Source organism: Maylandia zebra, linkage group LG23 (assembly GCF_041146795.1).
Source record: "Maylandia zebra isolate NMK-2024a linkage group LG23, Mzebra_GT3a, whole genome shotgun sequence".
Lineage (NCBI taxonomy): Eukaryota > Metazoa > Chordata > Actinopteri > Cichliformes > Cichlidae > Maylandia > Maylandia zebra.
The window spans coordinates 13768905-13791438 of NC_135188.1; the positions used below are offsets into that span (position 1 = coordinate 13768905).

Consider the following 22534-nt stretch of genomic DNA (forward strand, 5'->3'; position numbering starts at 1 on the left):
AAAAGCAGCAGGCTGCAGTGACATGCTGGAGGGAGAGATGGGAAATTTTACAACAGACTAACAGATTTGGGGTTCAAAGTCTCCACACATCTTCCAGTGTGGCCGTTTTCTCGATTTTAAGACGTAATCTGATTACGTCACAGATCGCAAACTTGTAAAGAGAGCAGGCTTTAAGTTGTTTCAAAAAGACCCAAATTTAACGTGAAGAAAAGCCAGTGATGAGTCTAGAGTGCCAACACAGAAGTCCACAATGTCCAAGCCCAAAGGCGGTTCATAAAGACAGGAGCATGACCAGCAGTATTCATGTCCTTTCTTATTCTATATTCATCAGGTTGTGCACCGTGAATTCGTCTCCCAGGGTGAGACCATCACAAGTTTAAAGTACAGCCCGAAGTTTTTCTGGGCACCCAGGCAGTTCTTTCTCTGTCATTTGCTTTGCTGTGATTTTGTTCACTTCAAGAAAAAGAAGATGATCTCCGCTTGGACACAGTGGAAGGGATCACATCTGTGAGTGCAAGGAGACATTATAGGATGCTGGAGCAACCTGTAAATGGTCCAAAGTTCCACAAGAAGGTGGCCTTAAACATGTGACTGGGCAGAACCTTTTGGTTAGACCTTATAAATAAGACGTGTATGATGCAGGGCAGTTTGAGCATGTTAGTGAACTTCCTGGCTTTGCTGCATGAAGCACAGCTAAGTTAAAATAATAATTAAAAAAAACAAAAACATCTTAATTCAGAGGAAAATGACTGTTTTTAGTTTAGTTAGCTGGAGGTGGATGCATTGCCCAAGAAGAAGAAGTCTAGTATGTGACCTCTTGTGTTCATATAAGGAAGAGCAATGTAAAATATCCAACCTTTGCAGAGAGATGTTAAATAGAAAAACTGAAATAAGATAGTAAATAGTATCAGGTCAAACTTTATTTAGCTAAACTTCAACTTGGATCCTTTTTAAATTGTTAATTAATTAAAAAAGGAGCTTTCCCATTTCACAATCTTCTTTGAAGCTTATTTGAAGCTTGTGAAATGAGGAGCGCCAGAAAAAAGTTTTAGAACCACTGAACCTGAGTCAAAGAAAATCTCTAAAGTCACAATGATTCAAATTACAAAAAAGGATTTTGTGCCAAACTGAAAATAAATTGGGGCCAAACCATCAAGTAGATGTTCAAATATTCAAATAAATTAGTGGAAACTTTAAGCTGCATGAAAAAAGATCAGTGAAGTCAGTGGAATATGTTTTACTAAATATTTCACTGTGGACCAAAGAGGTGGACTGTAGTGAAAGCAACCTGGAAGCTTGTAGGGTTTGAGCTGCGCATCAACCCAACAATACCAAAAACATACAAAGCTCCTGACCACACTGCAGCAACAAATGGCACAAAGCAGCACCAGCTCACAGCTGAGACACAGTGAAGGAACCGACGTATGAATTTTATGAGAGATTTGAGGTGCAGAAGTTCAGACATCTGAAGGCTTCAGTAATTCAAGCCAAGGAGGAGGAGCTGGATGAGTTTGGAGTGTCTGAGCAAAACCGTGATGAGGGAGGGAGGGAGGGGCGACTGGTTTGATGTGAATAATTTATCACTTGTGTTTCCACTGCCTTTGTTCTGTGTCCAAAGAATCCCAGTTTTAAGTTTTAATAGCATTTGTGGCTGGACTTATTATGTGTGATCAAATAATTCTCAGTCCTGGGATTTAAAAAAAAAAACCTATTCTTTTTTCCTAGCAGTGTAAGTTATTGAGGCCACATGGGTATAGCCAATTTCTCTCTACCCTTCACCCTCTAATTTGAATTTTGCAAAACATACAGACATGTCTTGGGTATTTCTGTGGCTGCGCATTCATCAAAGCTGTTCAATCTTTCATTGATTTAAACATTTACTTTGGTAAAAATTCACATTATTAAGCTTTACTGGAAATAACAGATGGATACTGTACACTTGTTAATTCTTAATCTGGCTGTGTGACAGGCTTGCAAGACTCTTATTCAATATTCCCATGAAAGGACTGCATCCAAATAAGATATACTAGTCCGTCTTCGTGCAAGCTTCATGCACAGTCCATATATTGTACTTTAAAAGCCTCTTAGATGGAAAAAAAAAAAAGAGGATGTCTACACAAGTTCATACTACAAAGACGGGAAAGGTTTTCTATAGCTGAAAGAAAGGCATTAGCTTGGGAGCTGGCAACTGAGATAATTTTAGAATTTGATGTTATCTTGTTAAAGTGTGATTATCACATGGGTGATATGTTAAGAGAGAAATTCTAATACAAAAATGAGGCAGGAGTGATCAAGAGGCATCTCGTTTCGTCATTTGGGCTTAACGGTTAAACTCTGACGTCTGAAGTTTGCAGCACGGTCTGATTTCTGAGAGGAGTCAGGCGCCTCAAACACACGTTCACCAAAAGCTCGTGAGCCAGAGTAAGCGTAACTTCTCTGGCAGCTTACAACAGGCAAACGTGTAAGACTTAAACAAAGGAAAAAAAAAAAAAGATTAAAATTTGCTCATTTGAATTTCCAGAGTTGACTTGAGCTGGTTTAGATAACATCAACAAATGTGAGTATTTAACACACCGTCCACTAAAAAAAGAAATCTGCTTTAAAACTCATGAAATTTAAAAAAAAGTTACAAACATGAACCAATGCTACACCTACCCTGGGATTTACTTCTGCAGCTTATTAGGCTTATATGGAAAGACTGTGTAATAACAATAATAATAATTTTTAAAAATGATAAAACAATGATAATTATGAAAAAAAGTAATTATGCTGGCAGCACAGTGTTATACAATTTTATATGTTTAAATTTGTGTCACTTGGAATGCATGAAAACGAGACAGTGGGCTAGCAAAAACATTTAGGATGGCTAGCTAAGGTTCAGCTGATGCATAAAATTAGCTTTAGCAGCATTAATTCACTAATAGCAATAAGTGGATTGTTAGTATCACGTATTTAAACAAATTGTTGTTAAAATAAACCAGTTTAACAGTTTTCTATTAGAAGTTCTAATATTTTGTGTTTCAAATTAACATACATAAGGAGGGCAAAATATTAGGAACATTTTAGTGCGAGTACATGACAAACACCCTTTATGTAAAAATGAAGAATGTCATTAAAAGTAGAAATTTACAGCTGAGCTGTTGTTTTGCATCACATTCAATTTCAGGGGTGTACTTAATGAACTGGCGGTGGGGGGGCAAGTAGCTAGAAGAGTAGCTGAGGTCATGAGTAGTGGCTGAAACACACAAAAATGGTTAAAGGACGGCTATGTTGCTCATTTTTAGCTTCATATTTTATTCTTGGAGTCTATACGTATATACATAAAAAAAAAAAAAAAAAATCACCTGAATTCAGAACATCCTCCAACAGCAGCAGCTTTTCTGGCCAGATGTAATCATCGCCTCTGACTAAAATGAACATATCAGGAACGTGACTGGTGGTTTGGATAAAGGTGACGTCATCTACGTGGGGGTACATCAGACAAAAATAGGTAGGAAGCACCGACCTATACGCTACCGAAATCTTTTCCCCTCGTGAAGTCGTTACCTGATGAGACACACTCCTGTTTGTAAGCACAAAAAGCACGCCTGGTTCACATGGAAACGTTCAGCTCCGTACCTATTAAAATCTTATCTGTGGAGTTTAAAGTATAATTGGTAGCACTCAACGATCCCGCCGTCAAGGAAACAAGAAAGTGGTTTTCATTTTGCGTCCACTGTTCCAGCATTCAGATTTCCTCAGCTGGCTTAATCAGTCGGCCCGCTTTAGTGTGAGAATGAAAGTTCACACCGAGACACAAGGTTTTGCATTAAATCCACAGACGCCTCTCTGCCGCTTACCCTCAGGTCAAGAGGTGACAGCTCAAAGAGCGCCTTAAATCATGAGAACTGCTTTACCTTTCAGTGGAGCTGGAGAAACGCACCTACATTAAGTCAGTAAAGTCTGAGGATTTATCCGGATCTGAACGCTTCCCTCTGCGCTGCATATAAATGGATTCGACTCGGTGGGTTCAGCTCGAGCCTGACAGACTGCGAGGGTTGGGTGATTGAGCGGCACAGGCCAACAAGCAGCAGCTGCATCATTACCTTTTCATACTAGAAAACATACATTGCGAATTAAACAAAAGGAGCAGGTTCACGGCTCTGATTTCATGTTCGGGTTTAAAGTGATAACAGAAAATCCTGGCATGCTCTCAGCTGCAGTCAATAAGGTCAGACTACATTTAAAGGAGAACCTCTCTGCTTTTGTTGCCGTGTACTGCGAGGTCAAGAGGTCAACTTCATTTTCCACCCTATAAAATCAGAAATTGGTGAGCAGCTAAAACAGTGAGAAGAGACTGAAACTACATTTGGATGAGAATAATAAAAAACGAATCCAATATATAATGTATGGCGATAAAAGCCTTGGGGTAACACAGCATTAAGTACATATTAATGAGTTGACCCTTGTCCTTGCATTATTGGCTTGATTTGCAAGAGCTGTAATTAAAAGTGGCAAAAAAAGAAGGCTCTAAATTGATGAAAGCAATGCCGCTGTAACCTCTGGATCAGAACATAATCTCTAGTGGGTGGACTGCACACTGAAGTCCAAGTTTTAAATGTTTTCTAAGCATTTATTTTAAAGACGCTGCCTCTGCGGCTCTATTACCTGTCGTTTGTGTCTCAGCGTACACACAGTAGAGATACAGGTCAAGCTTGGGAAGGGTTTTGCAAAGATTGGGTCATTCCGTATAAAATGAACCAAATCTGAAAAGATTAAGAATCAGCCGAGTTTCTTTTTACAATAGCTTTTGCATATTTAAATAAGTCGTGTAAAATTTTATCTTCATATTGCCATTCTCTGAGCAAAGGTCCTTAAAGTAAAATAACCAGTGGGTTGAAATTTCAGCATTTCTGAGCCCTCACAACTCATCAGAACTAACCAAGTACAGGAGATATAAACATGAAAGTTTCTGGGCTGACAAACACATTTATGTTCTATTAAAAACCACAACCAAATTCACTTTACATGCACTCAAGGTGCCAGAATCCACAGACAAAATCAGGGGTGTTTTGCAATCATGATTTTGAGGTCTGAGCATCAGGATCATGGAATACATCATAATTTCAATGAACTTTCTTATCATATAGAGGTTCATTTTGTCTCCTTTTTACCCAAATTTTAATACCAGGCTCATCTTCTAGCTCATCTGTAATTCCGCTATTTTAAAAGGATTTTCATATTTTAACCCAGTAACCCTAATGTTGATGCTCAGAGTTTGTCGTAGAACTGCGATAATCAAAAATCTGACTTTGCCCCAGGATCTTTAAATGTCCAAGTGTTTCAATGTGTTTAGTCCAGTTTATGACAGCAGTAAAATGTGTTTTTTAGCCCTGAAAATTTCAAATTCCGCAACACACACAGCAGGAAATTTAATGTGTGCTAATGGAACTGGGTAATAAAAGAGTCTGGGAACACACATAGGCATTATGTGGAAGCTGGATGATATTTTCTTACCTTGAAGCCATTTTCTGAAGTGCCCGAAATCTTTTAATATTTTTTCCCCTATTAGCCACCAGGGGGCGACTCTTCTGTAGGAAAAGTCTCTCAGTGCCCTTCAAACGTGCTCAGTTGATCTGATGGTGATCATGATTTCATTCTCTGGATGCGAGTCTTGGTAAATACAACAGCTAACCATTCATTTTCTTCCTCTTATTCAATCAGGGTCATGTAGGCCTGGAGACTATCCCAGCTGCCACAGGGCAAGATTCAGGTACAGGTCACCAGTTGTGTTGTAGGGCTAACACAGAGAAAAAGACAGTCATTCACACGTAGTCTACTAACTGCGCTTACGGGAGGAAGCCGCGGTACCCGGAGAAAACACCAGGTGGAGAACATGCTCTTAAAACAATATTATTATTATTATTCTTATTATTATTATTAGAGTCAAAAATGAGGGTAACACAGGGCATGCTGCAGGGCAGCCTGTCATGTGACTGATGAGTCACTGCTCTATGAGCATGTAGTGTCCCGCCCCCTGCTGGTGACGGTTGGTTTCAAAAAGCTGATATTAGACAATAACAAAAAACCCCAACTCTTTGCATCAGGATGATAACTTTTCATATAGAGTATAAGGTGGGAACCAGGGCAATGTTAACTCCTGAGATTGATCTACACCAAAAAGGTGAATGATGCTTAAACATTTGTTTTTTTATGTTTAGAATGGGCAGGGCCGTTCTGAGTGTGGGATTGTCTTCTAGGCTGATTCACTGCCTGGACTGGACATCTGGACTGTTTTTAATGCAATTATCTAACCAATAATACGGCTGTTGTCCCGTTAATTGTACTAACAGCCCATCGAAGACGTCTGAGCTCCAGTCTTGGTGAGTGATGCGCAAAGATTTCATTAGTCTGTTGTTTAGTGCCAATTTGCTAGCATCTACCTCAGATGAAACTTGGTAACCCAAGCAAGCTAGCCCTGGCTTCACTCCAATCTGCCATAAAGCTAATACCAAAGCTTCAAAACAGCTACAGCTACATCATCTTTTACATACAGTCTATGATGAAGCTATTAACTTCATGATAAATCGCTCTAATCAGCCTAACTTCTTGTTTTACAGCACACAAGTAGTTTATCGAACCTTTTTTTGTCTTAAAATTACATTTGGTGAGCAGTATTAAATGTTAATGGATTAACAAAAAGACTCCAGTCTGGAGCGCGGTATTGCTCAGTAGCCGAGCATTAGAGGAAACAAACAGAGGAGATATAAACGAGTCTGAGTGATGCTTGTACAACAGAGCTACCGCCAGAGGAGACGTTTCCATTTTACATGATTGCAGTTGTTTTAGAAACTCTGCCGCACGGATAATGGCACTTAAGATGCTTATTGTTCACTCATGAATGAGTCATGCAATAGTCAGGCTTTTGCTGTACAAAACAGGCACATCAACAGGGAAAAAGTTTGCTTTGATATTTTCCGTGGCTTTAATAGAGACTTTTAAACAACTCCAATAATTGCAGCTTCTCTTCACACAAAGTTGGCCCTCGCACCCAGTGACCACCTTGGCCAGTCCTTGGATGCTCGCAGCCAGTTACAGATCAAGAGGCACTAATAACGGTTTCCTTCAGCGTGCACACTGGGACAGCTCGGATTTGTGTCTCAGAGTGATCTGTCGAAGTTTTACCCAGAGCAACACTGACTCAGTGATTACATCACTGCCTTTAGCCAAGTCAAGGACACACAAAATCAATGCTCTTGATGCAAATGCACAGTGGGAATTCACTTTAAAGCTAATAACATTAAGCTCAGAGCGCTGTGATGTCGGCCCACATTGTAATGTTATGTAAATCTGACCATATGACAGCTTCATTTAAATCGAGAGTGTGCAAGATTATGCGTGATAGCGGCCCATTTTGCTCCCTCATGCTCATCTCTGCTTCCCGGTAAATAAATCAGGGCATAATTCTGCGTATTAGAAGAAGACATTCAAAAATGCTGGAGCTGGCCCCCGGAGACTTGACGCCGGATTTCTTATGCAGAAGAAGAAATTGGAGGGTACATCATGTTGGCTGGAGGGCCCATCACTCATCAATTTGTTTGTAAACACCAGATTTATGTGCAGTAAAGCAAGTCCTCGGTTAAACTGCTGGGGGGGCCTTCGTTCCCCCTCAGACACACACACACACACCCACACACACAGGATCGCCTGCAGCATATTTAGGAAAAAATTACGAGGAAATCTCCACACTGCTGGCATGTCAAATTCTTCAGTTTGCTAGCATAGGAAGGGGGGGGGGGATGAGTGAGTACTCTCCAGTTTACAGCTCGCGTCTGGAGTGCAAACAATCCGATGATATAACCGCAGTATTTACTGTCAGCATCAGGCCAGCTGTGGATAAACAGCCTCTGTTTGCTTTCACATTCTCATGTACATCAGTCGTCAATGACCAGAAGAAACCCCGCGTGAGGGCCTTCTAGTGTTGCAGGCGGATCGCCTCGTTCGTACCATTTCAATTTTGCAGTCTGCAAGAAGGGAATAAAGTGCTCAGCGACTTACTGCTGATCTGCAACTCACAAGTAAAGATGACAAATGGAAAGGATTAAATCAAGCGGGTCCTGGAAAGGTGGCAGTTTAAAAAGAAGAGGAAAAAAACAGGTCTTTAAATTATTCTAACAACTCCATCAAGTTGATCCCAGCAGTGAGCATACTTCATAGTCGAGTGCATTTGCTGATTGTGTCCCTAAAAAAAAAAAAAGAGAGAGACTGTGACACAGTGCTGGTGTAATTAAACCACAGTCTCAGTTATACACAAAAGAGTGTTGCAAATGTAAGATTTCTTTTAGGCTGGTGATTCCAGCTAAGGACTGTTTGGGGAGACATGTAAGCAGGTGCATTAGCTGCTACTGAAGAGAGAGTGATTCAAGTAGTCACGGCTTTTACTTGTTGGGGATAAATCTCTTTCATCTGCAGGTACAGTGCAGAGGAAGTCACCAACAGGTGGCACGAGGAGAAGACAGAGAGAACGAGCTCATTACCTGGGCAATCCACCGGACCAGGAGCCGAAAGGCCAAGTGTTAACCGGCGGCGGGGGAGGGGGTGGACGGGCCCGAATCAGAGATAGAGGTTTAAGATTTTTCATATAATTAAACAAAACACAGCAAAAGGAAGCAAGACACAGAGACGTGTTGCTATTGCAAAGCTTTTATTGAAGGAAGAAAGAAAAAAACAAAAAGACTACATCAAGTCCCTTCAGAAGATCAAGAACAGATGCTTTACTCAAAATAGCGGCTCGGGCTATACGAGGTGAGTTAAAACTCGGGAGCGGCTGCAGCCTTAAGCACCTGATGGAGACATCTACAAAGGGGATAGTCTTTATTTACTTTGGTAAAAAAAAAAAAAAACAGGTAAAGAAGTGAAGTTCTTTGAGGTGAAAGAGGAAACATGAAATACACAGTCAGAGTAAGGTGATTCAATACTGCTCAGCCGAAGGCACTTTACAGGCGGGGCTACGACGGCAGACAACGCGAACAAATTCACTTATGAAACAGTTTTCTTTATGAGAGGATTTGCATCATATGTGCTCCAATGAAAGGAAGCGTAACATGTTCAAAGACCAACCATAAAAATAACCAATACATGAGTTTGACACAGCTTCAGCGCATCAGCAGAGATTTACCTGTGCACATGGACCAGACCAGGGTATGCTGAGCAGAAAACATGTGCTAATAAACCAACTTGAAATCATTCATAACTAGTCATATTATTTGTTTACTGCTTTGTGAGTGCATTACATCCTTTTAATGTAAAGGCCTTATCTAGATAATACAGCTTCTTCTTCTGTTGAGGAAAAGAGCAAACGACAGTGATGGACGAGTGCAGTGCAGTTTGGAGTCAGATTCCAGGCAAATGGAAGTCCAACATTCATTTGCCTTTTAGCTGTTTTGGTTTCCTGAATGAAGTCTTGTGGTATTTTGCAGCTAGACGCCCCAGAGTGACTTGTTGGAAAAGTGAAATGGTTTTTATCCAAGCTACTTCACAGAAACCGCGCTGCTGGCTGAGAACATGAAAGTACTGCATTTTAGCATCTTCAGCTCAAAACAACGAGCCCAAAGATGCTAAAATGCTCCAAGAAATGACGGGAACGGCACAGTTTGGTGTTGATTATCTGCACCTTTCACTTATGCTACTTAATCAGGTGTTAAAGACATCATTAGATCATCAACAGAGAAATTTTGATGTAAAGATTTATTGAAAAATGTAGATGTCTGTAGAATAATAACACCAACACTGCAGACTGGTTCCTTCTGTGTGCCAGAGGTTACAAAATCTCCTGGTAAAGCAAAAGTTTGATAGCGCTAAATTAAAACAGGGCGGCAGTAATTTTGTTTTCCTGGTAGCCATCAGCGGATTTTCATGAGCAGCTGACACGGTGGTCTGTGCCACAGCTGGAATAACTCTGGAAACCTCCTGGCAAAACAAGAGCTCCGCTGTTCGACGGAGGCAGAGAAGGCGACGAGGGGGAGCGAGAGCGAACCTCGGACGGCATTCTTACAAAGTAGAAATACCACCAACCCAAACCTGCGTACTCATTAGCTTCGCGACAGTGGATGATTCTTAAATGGAGGGCAATCCAGTCTTTGTGACAGCGGTGCGAGGGAAGGAGTGGCAGGAAGGTATCTACTGTCACTTCAACCCCTACATGCACCGAAGATCTGAAAGAATTCCTGATTTTACGCTGAACTGCTGTCACGTTGGGAAGTTTGCTTTGGCGGATTTGTTGACGTCTGTAACATCCACTTACTGAACGCTGTCGAGGCATGCATCATATTTTCTACACAGCCCAATTTTATTATAGATGTGTATTTTCTGTTTTCAAATATTCCTAAAATATGAATGGAGTAGCAGCTGTTACAGTAAAGTACAGCAAACAGAGGCTGAAACTAAAATGTTTAACTAACTGCAGCCTGACTCAGAACAGAAGGCCGTGGGAGAAATGCACAGCTGCCACGTCCACTGCCGACGAGCTGCAGGTCAGCTGCTGTTTCACATGTAAAAGTCTCAGTGCATCTTTAATACTGACGCCTGATTATCCAAACAAGGGCCACAGATAAAGTGACATGCTAACGCAGCATGAATCCCAGCTGTAGTCTCATTGTGGTATATTTTCCCAAAGTATTAGAAGTAAAAAAACAGGAGAATAAATCTCCAGTTACTAGACAGAAGAACAGACCCGACTGTCCCAGCTTTAGTTCTCTTAATCACCGCCTAACTAATTAAGCTGCGATACTCAAGATGACTGTAGACGTTGCTTCTAAACAGTTCAGCGACACCGTGGAGACATTTTTAAAGATCTTTAGGACAGATTACAGGTTTTTAGTTGAAGCAGTGCACTCGCTGCTTACTGAACTGTAAAAATACTGTATTTTGGGGGGGGGGGGTTTGTATATGACCGATGGACCTTTTGCGTACAGCAATGCGCTCCAAATATTGATGGAAAATGTCCTGAGGACGTGAAGTTTATGTTGCCTAACCTTTTCAGAGAACCAGCCCTCGCTCCGTTCCTGCTGCAGGCATGTGAGCTAGTACCAAATGTAAACTGCCTAACCAGCTTCCACCTTCTCAACTTTAAATACCCCGCTCAATTCCAAATAGAAAGCTTAGTCAATTTTTAAGTTAAAAAACAAACAAATAAACAAGCAAAAAAAAAAAGAAAATCTGCGACAGTAAAGGTTTGGTGAATTCTTCGTTCACCTTATTAGCACAGTCGTCTTTACAACGCGATACCCTGGTTGAAACTCTGCTGTAACAGGACGCACTGATTACATCTGATGTAGTAAATAGAGATCAGAGGCAATAAACAGGACTAAATGTTGTGTAAGGAAAACAGGAAAGAGGAGACGAATTCTCTTAAAGTTAGAATGAACTTCTCTGATCGAGCCTCGGGAATAATGCGCCTCGGTTAGCTCCAGCTAATAAACTAGCAAAGCATTGCAACTTGTAGTTACTTGTAGTTTCAAAGTACCATGTGGAGATTTTCTAAGAACAAATCAACATAAAGTTTCACTTTTGTTCTTCTGACAAAACAGCTGAATGTTCGTATGAACCTCATGTTCTGCTAGCTTGTAGCTGGTCGTCACTGTTTTTGTGGCTGCAGAGCTGCGCTTTGGATTTCTCTGTTGTCATTTTACGTGTTTGTGGTCATGTGCATCTGCTTGGATTTTTCTCGTCTCGTCTTTTTAGCAGTTTTCTGTCACTTTGTCGTCACGCTACATCTCGTTACAGCTTTTTTTTTGTCTTTTTGTTGCTTCTTGTTGGAAATTTTTCACTTCATGTTGTCGTTTTATGTCTTTTTAAAAAAAATTCTTTTTACTTGTTTTGTCATGTTGGGGCGATCGTGGCTCAAGAGTTGGGCATTCGCCTTGTAATCAGAAGGTTGCCGGTTCGAGCCCCGGCTCGGACAGTCTCGGTCGTTGTGTCCTTGGGCAAGACACTTCACCCGTTGCCTACTGGTGGTGGTCAGAGGGCCTGGTGGCGCCAGTGTCCGGCAGCCTCGCCTCTGTCAGTGCGCCCCAGGGTGGCTGTGGCTACAATGTAGCTTGCCATCACCAGTGTGTGAATGGGTGGATGACTGGATATGTAAAGCACTTTGGGGTCCTTAGGGACTAGTAAAGCGCTATATAAATACAGGCCATTTACCATGTTGCATGTTTCAGTTTTTTGGTTGGGTGGGGAAACAGTTTTCTTTTCATTTTTAATTTTTGTTTATCTCTTGGTCTTTTTTAAGGCATTTTTTCACCATTTCTATTTTTTTTAGGGTTTATGTAGTTTCTTTGTAGTTACTTACAATTTTTACTTTCAATTTCTTTGGAGCCAAGCCATTTTGTTTTCCTCTTTACAGTCTTTATACTTGTCTTATATAATTTTGCTGGAATGTTTGCATATCTGTGCCATCATTGTGTGCCTCTCTGTGGTCTTCTTTGTCTTTGCAGTTGTTTTGTGTCACTCTGTATCTCGGTGTAGACACTGTGTGCTTCTTTGTGGTCTTTTTTTGAAGCCGTTTTCTTTGCCTGACGTCTTTATTGTGTTTTGATTGTCGTTTTTTGCGATAAACAGTAAAGTCATACTCCACAAGGTACGTTAAACTCACCTAGTACTGCTGTAACATCGGAATGAACCCTCAGATTAAGCTCTAAAGCTTCTGGTCCATCGCTCTTGGATCGAGCAAATAACATAATCAGTTATTTTTGGGAAACTCTCACGGTCCCTTCTTTGTCCATCAACTTTGAAACAAACAGCAAATATAAAAGATGAGCGTTAATGAAACAATCAGCACTGACATAAAGCACAGAGACGCACAGAGACACACAGTTTGATTACAGGGTTACAATAAGGACACTTATGATCACATCTGTACATGTAAAATATTTCCTTAAATCATAAAATTTCTCATAAAGTGTCGATGCAATTAACATTAAAAATTGCATAGGCATGGAATATTCTTTATTTCTGTGAGACTGCTTAAAGAACAATCACTGCTTTTGTCTATGGTCGTTAAAAAGGGGCAAGTTACACAATTATACGCTGAAAAAAAACAAAAACAAGAATTAAACTCAACACAAAGGTTGTGTTTATATGATTGTGCTGCTCAGGCCAAAATGGAAAATAATCAACCATATGCATGAAAGAATATCCAGCTGAAAGGAAAATATTGTGCTAAAAAGGAGGTGTGGTTTTTTTGTTCTCAACAGCAGAAATAACTGTTTATCATTCCTGCAGTACAGAGCAGTTTACTCTAAATAACGTGGAAATACATACAAACATGGCAGTTTAGATTCGCTTTTTGGAGTTATGCAGAGCTGTTTTGAAAGCCTTCGTTGGGTAATTTCATCCCATTTTGTGTACTGTACTCTGATTTGTCCTGCAGAAAAACAAACACGTTTTTCCTAAAAATACTGCTAAAGCTACAGTCACACACGCGCACACTGACATCCATCCACAACTTCACCTGCACAGTAAACATATTAAACATTTTGCACGTCCTGCTCGTGTTTTAGATCAGAAAAAGAAGTCGGAGAGGAACATTATGGGCCCGTGCATGCACGTGCAACCTAGCTAAAAGATATGTGCTGGTGATAAATACGATAACAGGAGGATAACAGGGGTGGTGATGTATATTGGAGACGGATTTAGATTTAAAGTAGCAGTGCAAAAATTGTAGGAAATGCGTAAAAGCTCTATGGCTTAGAGTTAAATGATGAACCAGCTAGCTTAGCATTTTTACAATAAAATAATGCAATATAATATAATTATAACTAAACCCTCTTTCAGTGAGCTTTAGAGATCCTTTTTTTTAAAACCTTCAGACTGAGGAAGAGCAGTTGCTTCCCATGTCTTCCTCTCTTTATGTTAAGCTACAGGAAGAAAACTTTAAATAAGAAAAACTCTTCTGCAGTGATCGTACAGAGTGAATAATTATATGTGAGCGTGTGAATGTGATGCCACAGTATGTTTTGTTACTTAAGGTGAACATTTATATAGAGCCATATATATGTAAATGAGGAATGCAGGCTTTTGTGGATGTTTGCAAGAAACCAAAAGAGCGAGCGAGGGCCGGGTTATCACAGTTTAGCTGTTTAGAGGTCAGTGGTGGCCTTGGCGGTGAGGGCCTGGATGCGGCTGGTGTTACAGTTTTTGCAGAGCACGTGTCCATCCAGCGGGTAGCAGCCCTGGTTATCCCCCTCCGAGAGTAGGGAGCCGCAGTCCTGCAGGACACAGATAGTCCGTTAGTCCACAAACACAAACGGGGTCATTATCCACGCTCACCGGTCAGACACATTCACCCTCCTCTCTGCACTCAGGCTCTAAACGACACATTTACTGCTATTTAAAAGCTCAGCCAGTGTCACATTACGGGAGCTTCTCTGCAGAAAAGCCTGTGCTACGGTTCTCTGCCAGTTGGTGAGTCTGAATGGAAACAACTGGTTAGTACTCAGACACAGTTGGGCTTAACTCCCAATCTTTCAAGGATTTAAATTCAGACTTTTTTTCCCCCCTTGTAAAAGTGTTTCAAGCAGAACAATTTTTCTAAGTATGATTGCAAAATGTGTGTCCTCTTTTACAGATTCTAATATAAATGTATTCCAGCTCGTCTCTTTCAGGAGTGGAAGCATCAGATATTTGTCTATTTCTCTGTGTTCCGGCTCCTTTCTTTGTCACGGGTATTAATGCAAAGTGTGCTCTTGTGTTTTTACTTACAGTGAGAATGATTTGAGTGGAGAAAATATTTTTATTTTTTATCCACAAAAAAATGTCCATCACGCCACTCTTGTGTTAATCTATGCACGGTCTGAAGCATGTGTGTGGGAATGTATGTGAATGTTTTACTGTTATATCTTATTAGTATTTTAAGTATTCTATCTATTTTATTTATTGAATTTTATTGTTTTATTTATATTTTGATATTGCTAGGGATGATGCAATGATCGGGGACCATTCTTAATTTCGTTGTTCTCATGACAATGACAATAAAGTTTCTGATTCTGATTCTGATTCTGAAGAAAGGTAATATGTTTACAAGGCTGAAGAAGTCACTTTGATGAGTGATGAAATGTTGCATCCAGATGAAGAAAATCAACTTTCTGAGAATTCCTTACCAGGATTATTGAGCATGCAGTTTAACGCCTCAAACGAATCAAACAGGAAAACATTCCACTCTAGCGCCTTTAGTTTATGTCATATTGACATATATATTCTTATGAAGTGGTAGTTAGCAATGAGACAGAAAAAAATGGTAAGCCTGTTTGCTTTGTCACTGTGAGCGCGTTAGCCTTTTTAGCTCAAAGCAGCGCAGCCTGACAGAGACTTTTGTGGTTGATTCTTTGATTATCGTTTCCTTTTTGAAGCACTTGGCTGATTCATGTATCACATCTTGTTAATTCTTGGAGATTTTGTAGACTCCGCGTGTTCTTTTTCAATATGCCTAAGCTCTTGTTTGGCCCTTTTCAAAGCAAAGTAACACCGAGTTACTGCTGAGCTCCGCTCTGATTGATCCAGTCTGGGAGCAGACGCACTCTTAATCATGAAGCTCACAAATACCTGAGAGATGACTGTGTTTGTGTTCTTACTGCTCGCTCTGCTCTGTGAGGCTTACTTGAAAATCGCCTGTTGAAGATTCCTGTTATGCTACAACATTAGGTAACACCACTCTTAATAATTGGTACAATTATTGTTATTCAGTTTTAATCTATAGTTCTTTTTTCATCTGTGAACATTATCTGCCTACTGTAAAAATGATGCTCTAGTTAAAAAAAGGAATACATAACACGTCTAATTATAAACTAATTTTTATGGCACGCATTTATGATTGAAACACAAGTTATATCATAGCTAATAATCAGTACACAACATTATTATCTCATTTTTGCTATTCATTTTCAGTTATTCGGTTTAATTAACCATCGTTTTACATTCTGTTACAGCGGTTATCACACAGTGTTGTCAGGCTCACATGATGTGTGTCCCTGTGTCACATCAGGCAATCATAAAGTCGTGAAACTGTGCCTTTTTGTGACTTGGAGACATGACAAACTACACATTGCTTCTCGGTCATTCACGCTTGACCTCTTTCACGATGCGCGTGATGTCACTGAGCAGAAGGCACCGCCGACATCCAGGAAAAGAATGTAAACTGACGATGGCAACTGGAGCAGTGTGCGCGATACCGATCTGTCAGCGCCATTTCACAGCTCGTCCTGAGTTGCACCACCAGCTTCACTCCTCTTCTGTTCCGCTCGTGTTTACAGGTGTACACAGCTGAGCAACTGCCCTCCTATTGGTTGAGCTCACAGAACTAAACTGTCGAGGAGGACAACATGCAAGCTTTTGTGTCAGGATTTTGTGAAGTATGCTAAATGCTCGGTGGGAATAAACATTCAAATTCCGTGCACGACATGCAAAAGGGACTCCCTACGATCCAAGTCGGGCCGTAAGCGTGCGGCGTGAACCCGGGGATGCCAAATGTTGCTCTGTTAGTGTGCAGCTCTGTTGTCTGACTGCAGCCTTCAGCTGGTTTCTGTGTGTTGTGGTAAGATGTGGTGAGGTGTGCGCTCTTTACATGCCAAGAAACAAACAGAATGTACAGATACACACAATGCTATGGCATTATTTTTCCATTGTCTGTGACACTGGCTTACACCCAACCTTCCTTTCTCTCCCCGACACACACACAGAGACACACACACACACTCAGAACTCCATCTACTCATTGCTCCCTGGTGACAAAATTCTTCTCTTGTTGAGCCCCTTCAGCTGAACTAATCTGCTCTGCTTTGCTTTGACCTTTATGTCTGGCAAACGCTCTATGTGCTCACGCTGGTGCAGCTCTTTGACAATGTGACACGTTACTTCTCTTTTAGCCGGGCACGTAACATCTCAGCGCCGCTTATCAAGCAGGCGAGCAGCGCCTGACAGATTGGTTTCTATGTAAGTCCGTGAACTTTGCAGAGGAGAGACGGGAAGCTATTTCGAGGCAGGTAAGAGAAGGATGATTCACTCGTCTTGCTGAAAAGGTGACTCGGGGGATCGGTGTGTACGTTATGCCTTATACCTTTATGCAGTAATGACTGTCACCTGGAGCCGTGCAACATTATTCAAAACCATCACTGCTAATTATAGAGGACACACACACACACACACACACACACACGGGATTGGTAAACACACAGAGCTCGTACCTCACAGCGGTAGCACTGCACATGGAAGTCACGGTCCAGGGCCACAATACGAACGGTCTCCTCCTGGCCCGGTGCCGGCATTATAGGCTCAGAGCACACACAGCAGCGAGGAGCAAACTTCCTGTGAAAAACAACCAAGAACAACAGAAATAAGCTCAGAACAATCTGCAACATTGTGACCTTTACTGACTGTTTGCCATTAGCACAAAGCTTACAGAGTTTCACTGCACGGTTCAAGCAGAGGTGCAACTAATGGCTCTTTTCATTAGCGAATTAATCTATTAATCATTCTGTCTGTACGTGTACAACAAGGACATCTCTAAACTCAAGTTTAAATTGCTTTTGTGTGACACGAAATCCCAGAGAAAAAGCAGCAAATCATTCTGAGAGGCTAAAACTAAGAAAAGCTTTGACATTTTTCTTGATTTAATAAATAAACGAATGATTTCTTGACCGTCGGCTCTCCCAGTATTCGCCAAACTTCACGTTGTGCAGCCCCTCAATCTAAGAACCCGTGATTATCATCTGACAGCCGGGCACATCGGCAAATGCTTACAGGCTTTCGGTGCAGCCATCAGGCCTTGTGCTTCCATGTGCGAGTCACGGTTTAGGGAGGCAAAGAAATGAGGAAAAAGCGACCAAAAGGCTAAATCATTGCGATCGTTGTGATCTTTGTGGTGCTCTTCACATAGACTGTTGAACCTGTTTCAATATTTACGGAAGATATTCTAAAACGTTCTCATGACATTAACTGTGGTTTTCAACCATTTTAATACAAAACTGAAATAAAAAATACCGTAAAGTTCTATTTATTTAGATAAACTTCATCCTTTATTACATCCATCCTTCTGTTTCAAACCAAGTCTCAACTCATCTGGTTTGTGGGTGTGTCATATTTCAAATATTTTGTGCATAAACACTCAAATATTTTGAGATTTATAATCCAAACACAGCTTTCATTATCATACTTATCATACCAATGGCACAATTTCTGTAAAAACTATGAAAGGTTTAACTGTGAACATAAAAATATACACTAGGGCTGATGCCCGTAAATGTTGCCACATTTGAAGTCACTCGAAGGTTAACTATTTCATCACTCAAACATGAAGAGTAGACAAAATCTAGAAAACTACATTTACTAAATATAGAGGGGGCATTCTGAGAAATCTTATCGGACACTCTCAGTGAGTTTTACAGAACAAACCTTTGAACTTGCAAATGCCTTTAGCGGAAGAAGGTCTGTCTAACAATAGAACTGATGAGGATATGAAAAGTGCAGTGAGATTCTAGGTCCTGTCACATGACCGAAAGTTCTTCTGTTCTACACGTGCACCCATTGTCTGTAAATCGGGAAGTAAAGAGGTTAGGTGGCTTTGGGGAACCACGGCCCAAAAAAGAAAAGAAAAAGAAAGATTCTCGTCGTGGCTATTCCTCGACACAAAGGGCCACGCTGTGGAGGCCACGCTTGTCACGTGAAATTAAACACGGGCCTTGCGTTGGGCTTCCCAAACCGAGAGCTGCACACTCATGCCAAGAGCCAGCGTTTTACTTCTGTTTCCCTTCTGGTCACCGAGTAAAGAAGGAACATTTCTGGGAAGCTAGCAGTTATGCAATGAGTGGAGGGTGACCCAATGACAGGAATGTACTACTAAATTCATGTCTACATATCCAGTTCACTAGATTTGTGAAACTGTTTGCAATGTTTCCCAAAAAGGAAGCCCTAACGTTCTGACGAGGAGCTTTAAAAATGCATGAATTTACAAAAGTTAGTAAAGGATTTTAAAACAGCATGTCTTGTGTTGTATGTTGCTAAACAAGCTGTTAACACAACACTGATATATTATCACTTCATGAAATCTTTACGGGGACACCAAGCAGGTAGAGAGCAACATCAGTATCCATTTCTACATTGATTCTGTTTGTTAAATGCTGATGGAGCCCTCAGTGCATCGTATGTTAAAAAAAAAACCCCAACAACATATTTTTAAGTTCTTGTCTCTTAAGTCCTGCTCGCTAGATGCCCACTTTCGTCTGATTGGCTGCCCCTCGCTTGGCTTCCGTAAATAGCACAAGTGCTTCTAATCCATGACTCCTCCTCTTAAGCAAGAACTGTACCGTGACTGTACAAAAGGTCGGTGCTGACCTGACACAGATTATTACATCCCCTGGCATTAAACATTTAAGTTGCCTTGTTGGCCACGATAACCTGGTACCAGCTCCTGACGTACATGTACAGCAGACGGATGTAGCCAGGATTACATCACCCACTGGTAAATGTAGGATGGTGGATGAAAGTGACCCAGTAGCAAAGGGCACCGCATTATCAATGAGCATAAAATAGCCGGGTCCTAAAATACACAGAGCTCTAATATATTTTTTACTCAGAATAGGAAAGTAACTTACAAAAATATAAATAATGCTTTTTTTAAAGAAGACATTAAACTTGGAAAATTAGGAAAAAAGTTCACCGAGGTAAAAATCAAGCGAGACGAAGGGTCATTTTCTCACAATCGTCTATACAGTCGTACTTTGTTTTACATCCAGAGGAGTTGCCTCCTGTTGGCCGTTAGAGGGAACGAAGGTTTACGGCACATTTGCAGTGGATTCATGTTTCTGTCCAGAAGCTATTGTCTAATCCAGGTACCTTTAAGGTTAATCCTGGCTTTCCTGTACTATGAAGGTGGTTCACTTCTTTCAGAGGTATAATCACCATGGTAACCTACTGTATGCTGTGAACCGGAGCAGGTTATGTTCCAGATTAAAGGTCAACACGCACAAAATTGCTGGATGAGGATCAGTGAGAAATATAGATTCTTAGATGGAGCTTTAGTCTCTGTTGGCTGGAAACTGTTTCCAACACCATGGAGGCCGTAGCTGAAGGAACAAATATAAAAAACATTCATTTAATGACATACTCAAGTACAGTATAATCCATCAGATTCTATTGTGTCCGAATGATATTCGTAGATCCGCCGTAGACACTGCATTTAGCCTTGCTGGCTAACAACAACAACAACTCAGACTTTATTAATATAGCAGATCTTTTAAAGTTGTCCTGACCAAAGCGATTAAAGCACACGTGTTTAATGCTATATTATTCTACAGCGTTTTTCCTTTCACACAAACTCACAGTCTGCTGCTTTGTCTGCAGCAGCTGTGCTGCTTTCAGCCTGTATTATATGCTTAACCTCTTAATACGTTTCCCATTCATCTTCCCTTGTAATATCAGCCACTCTGCTCCCATTACACTTATGAATAATTGTAATTGGTCAGCTGCTGCTAACGCCACATACAGGAAAAACCCTGGGTTAACTTATAACCAGCTTTGTGCGACCTCTTATCTGCGTTACAGTATGACAAGTGAAAGCAAACTTCCCTCGTGTGTACACGTCAAATATAGCGATGAGTGACGCTTCAAATCTAAAAGGGACTTGTTTACATACTTGTGGAAATCCTCGATGCAGTGGATGTGGTTGGAAGCGTCCACAGTGAAAGGGATGCCGTCCAGGCTGCGGTGACACACCACGCAGGTGAAGCAGTGAGGGTGGTAGGCTTTCCCAGTAGCTCGCAGGATGCGCTCCATAATGGGCTTACTGCAGATGGTGCAGGTCTCAAGGGTGTTCTGTAGACACAAACACACAGACACCCACACGGTTACACAACAAACCTGATGATGACCGAAGTGATTTAGAGGATTCATTTACAGTGGGCCTTGTTAACAAGTTGGCTACGAAATTTCACCAGCATGGAAAATGTGAAAACCCTGCATTTTCTCCCAGTTTTTGTAGGCTGTGATTAGAAACTTCCTGTCGCCAGTGTTGCACTTCTGGTGGCTCTGTGCCCATTTGTGCTTGTGCAACTTATAAATCCACACTAGGGACCTTTAGCTCGGCTGTCCTCAAATGCCTCCGAAGCTGAAGGAATCTGATTAGCACTCCTCTCGAAACACAAACACAGTCATTTTTCAGCTGCCCTCACCCACACTCCATCCTCCCGTATGCAAGAGTGCGAGCAGTAAATATTTCCACTTTGTGATGACTGCAGGATTTCTGCAGCCAGGCGACTGGGCAAGCGGCCCGCGGGGAGACGTGGCCGCTGCCTGCCTCTGACTTATCTGTGGCATCTCTCTTCTTAATATCTGCCGGGAGACACCATTTGTTATTTCAATATTTCATAAATAACGACTGCCTCTCTAAACAGCAATGCAATTACAGGGGGATGGATATATCATGTGAGAGTGATCAATGTGCGGCCCGATGCGGCTGCGTGCGACTTGATGGGCCCCGCCGTCACTGCTCCTCGCTCAGGCATTTCCTGGATCTCTGTTGTCTCTCTGTTCGCCGCCTCCCTCTCCTCCTCCCCCCTGTTTTGCGCTTGACTGGGCTAAAGAGTGCACGGTTCAGCTGTTCCCATTGGCTCCCACTGTAGTAGCAAGCTGCCTCAGTGTTTCCAAACACAGCTCGGGGTGTGTAGCAACACTGCGCTGCGTCATCGGCTGCCTCCCAGTCGCCCCGCCGGGCTCTGCCGCTTAAAATGACACTTCTGTGACCGCTCGGCCGAGGTAAACTCGAAACCCCCCCCCCCCCCCCCCGTCCGGCTGTGCAGCACATGCACCGACGTTCAGTCTGTATGCAAATGAATGAAGAAGCCTTTTACAGAATGAGGCTCATTAGTTCACGTGCATGGTTAAACTGCTCCTGACACGGCTCTCGTAACACGATCGCGTGCCACCGGAGGGCGAGAGGGCAAGAGAGGAGGGCAGCTGACGCTTGACTGCAGGCTGGAGAAATGTGGTTTGAAAAATGGCCGTTTCTTCAAGGCACTCCTGGAGAGGCATTATTTCATGAAAAGCAATGAGTGCAGACATGCTCAGTACCCCCCCTCCCCACACCCACACCCCTCCAAGATGGTAATAGAAATAAACATTATTCCCAGGGCAACGTTTGTGTATAAACAATGTCCATATTGCAGTCCCGCTCGATCCTGGAAGTGGAATAAAGCCTTTAATGAGCTCGCTGCACTGAGCCCTTGAGGTTTGCCTCGCACACGCACACAGACAGAGAGAGGTAGAGGTAGAGATCGAGAGAGGGGGGAGAATATATTTGCAACCTGAGAATCTGAGTGAGATACCAGGGCCAAACAGCACTAAACCATCTTCAACTCTTACTCATCTGCCTGCATTTCTACTTACTTATTCTCATCTGCCCTTCATGTGGGAATACCTTGCCCTTGTTTAGCTTAACTAGAGCATATGATTTCACAGCACACAGTTCCTCCGGGCCATTGTAATGAGTACAGTACTCAAAAGACAAAATTTC

At 41.7% G+C, this 22534-nt stretch overlaps 1 protein-coding gene and 1 long non-coding RNA gene across 4 annotated transcripts in view; one reads left to right on the top strand and one right to left on the bottom strand.

Annotated features, from left to right (window-relative positions):
- Positions 1–6009: 6009 nt before the first annotated feature.
- The window catches only part of LOC143415207 (uncharacterized), a 75119-nt gene continuing 58594 nt past the window's right edge, over positions 6010–22534 (top strand). Inside the window, exons 1-2 of the long non-coding RNA XR_013095844.1 lie at positions 6010–6114; positions 6201–6362. This is a non-coding gene — a long non-coding RNA (uncharacterized LOC143415207). The remainder of the gene's footprint in view (positions 6115–6200; positions 6363–22534) is intronic.
- The window catches only part of lpp (LIM domain containing preferred translocation partner in lipoma), a 185499-nt gene continuing 171631 nt past the window's right edge, over positions 8667–22534 (bottom strand). For all 3 annotated transcript variants that reach the window (XM_004552832.4, XM_004552833.3, XM_004552834.5), the window contains 3 exons: positions 20660–20838; positions 17214–17334; positions 8667–14243 (listed from right to left, as the gene is read on the bottom strand). In XM_004552832.4, coding sequence (XP_004552889.2) covers positions 14115–14243; positions 17214–17334; positions 20660–20838 — 429 coding nt within the window. In that variant the 3' untranslated portion in view covers positions 8667–14114. The remainder of the gene's footprint in view (positions 14244–17213; positions 17335–20659; positions 20839–22534) is intronic.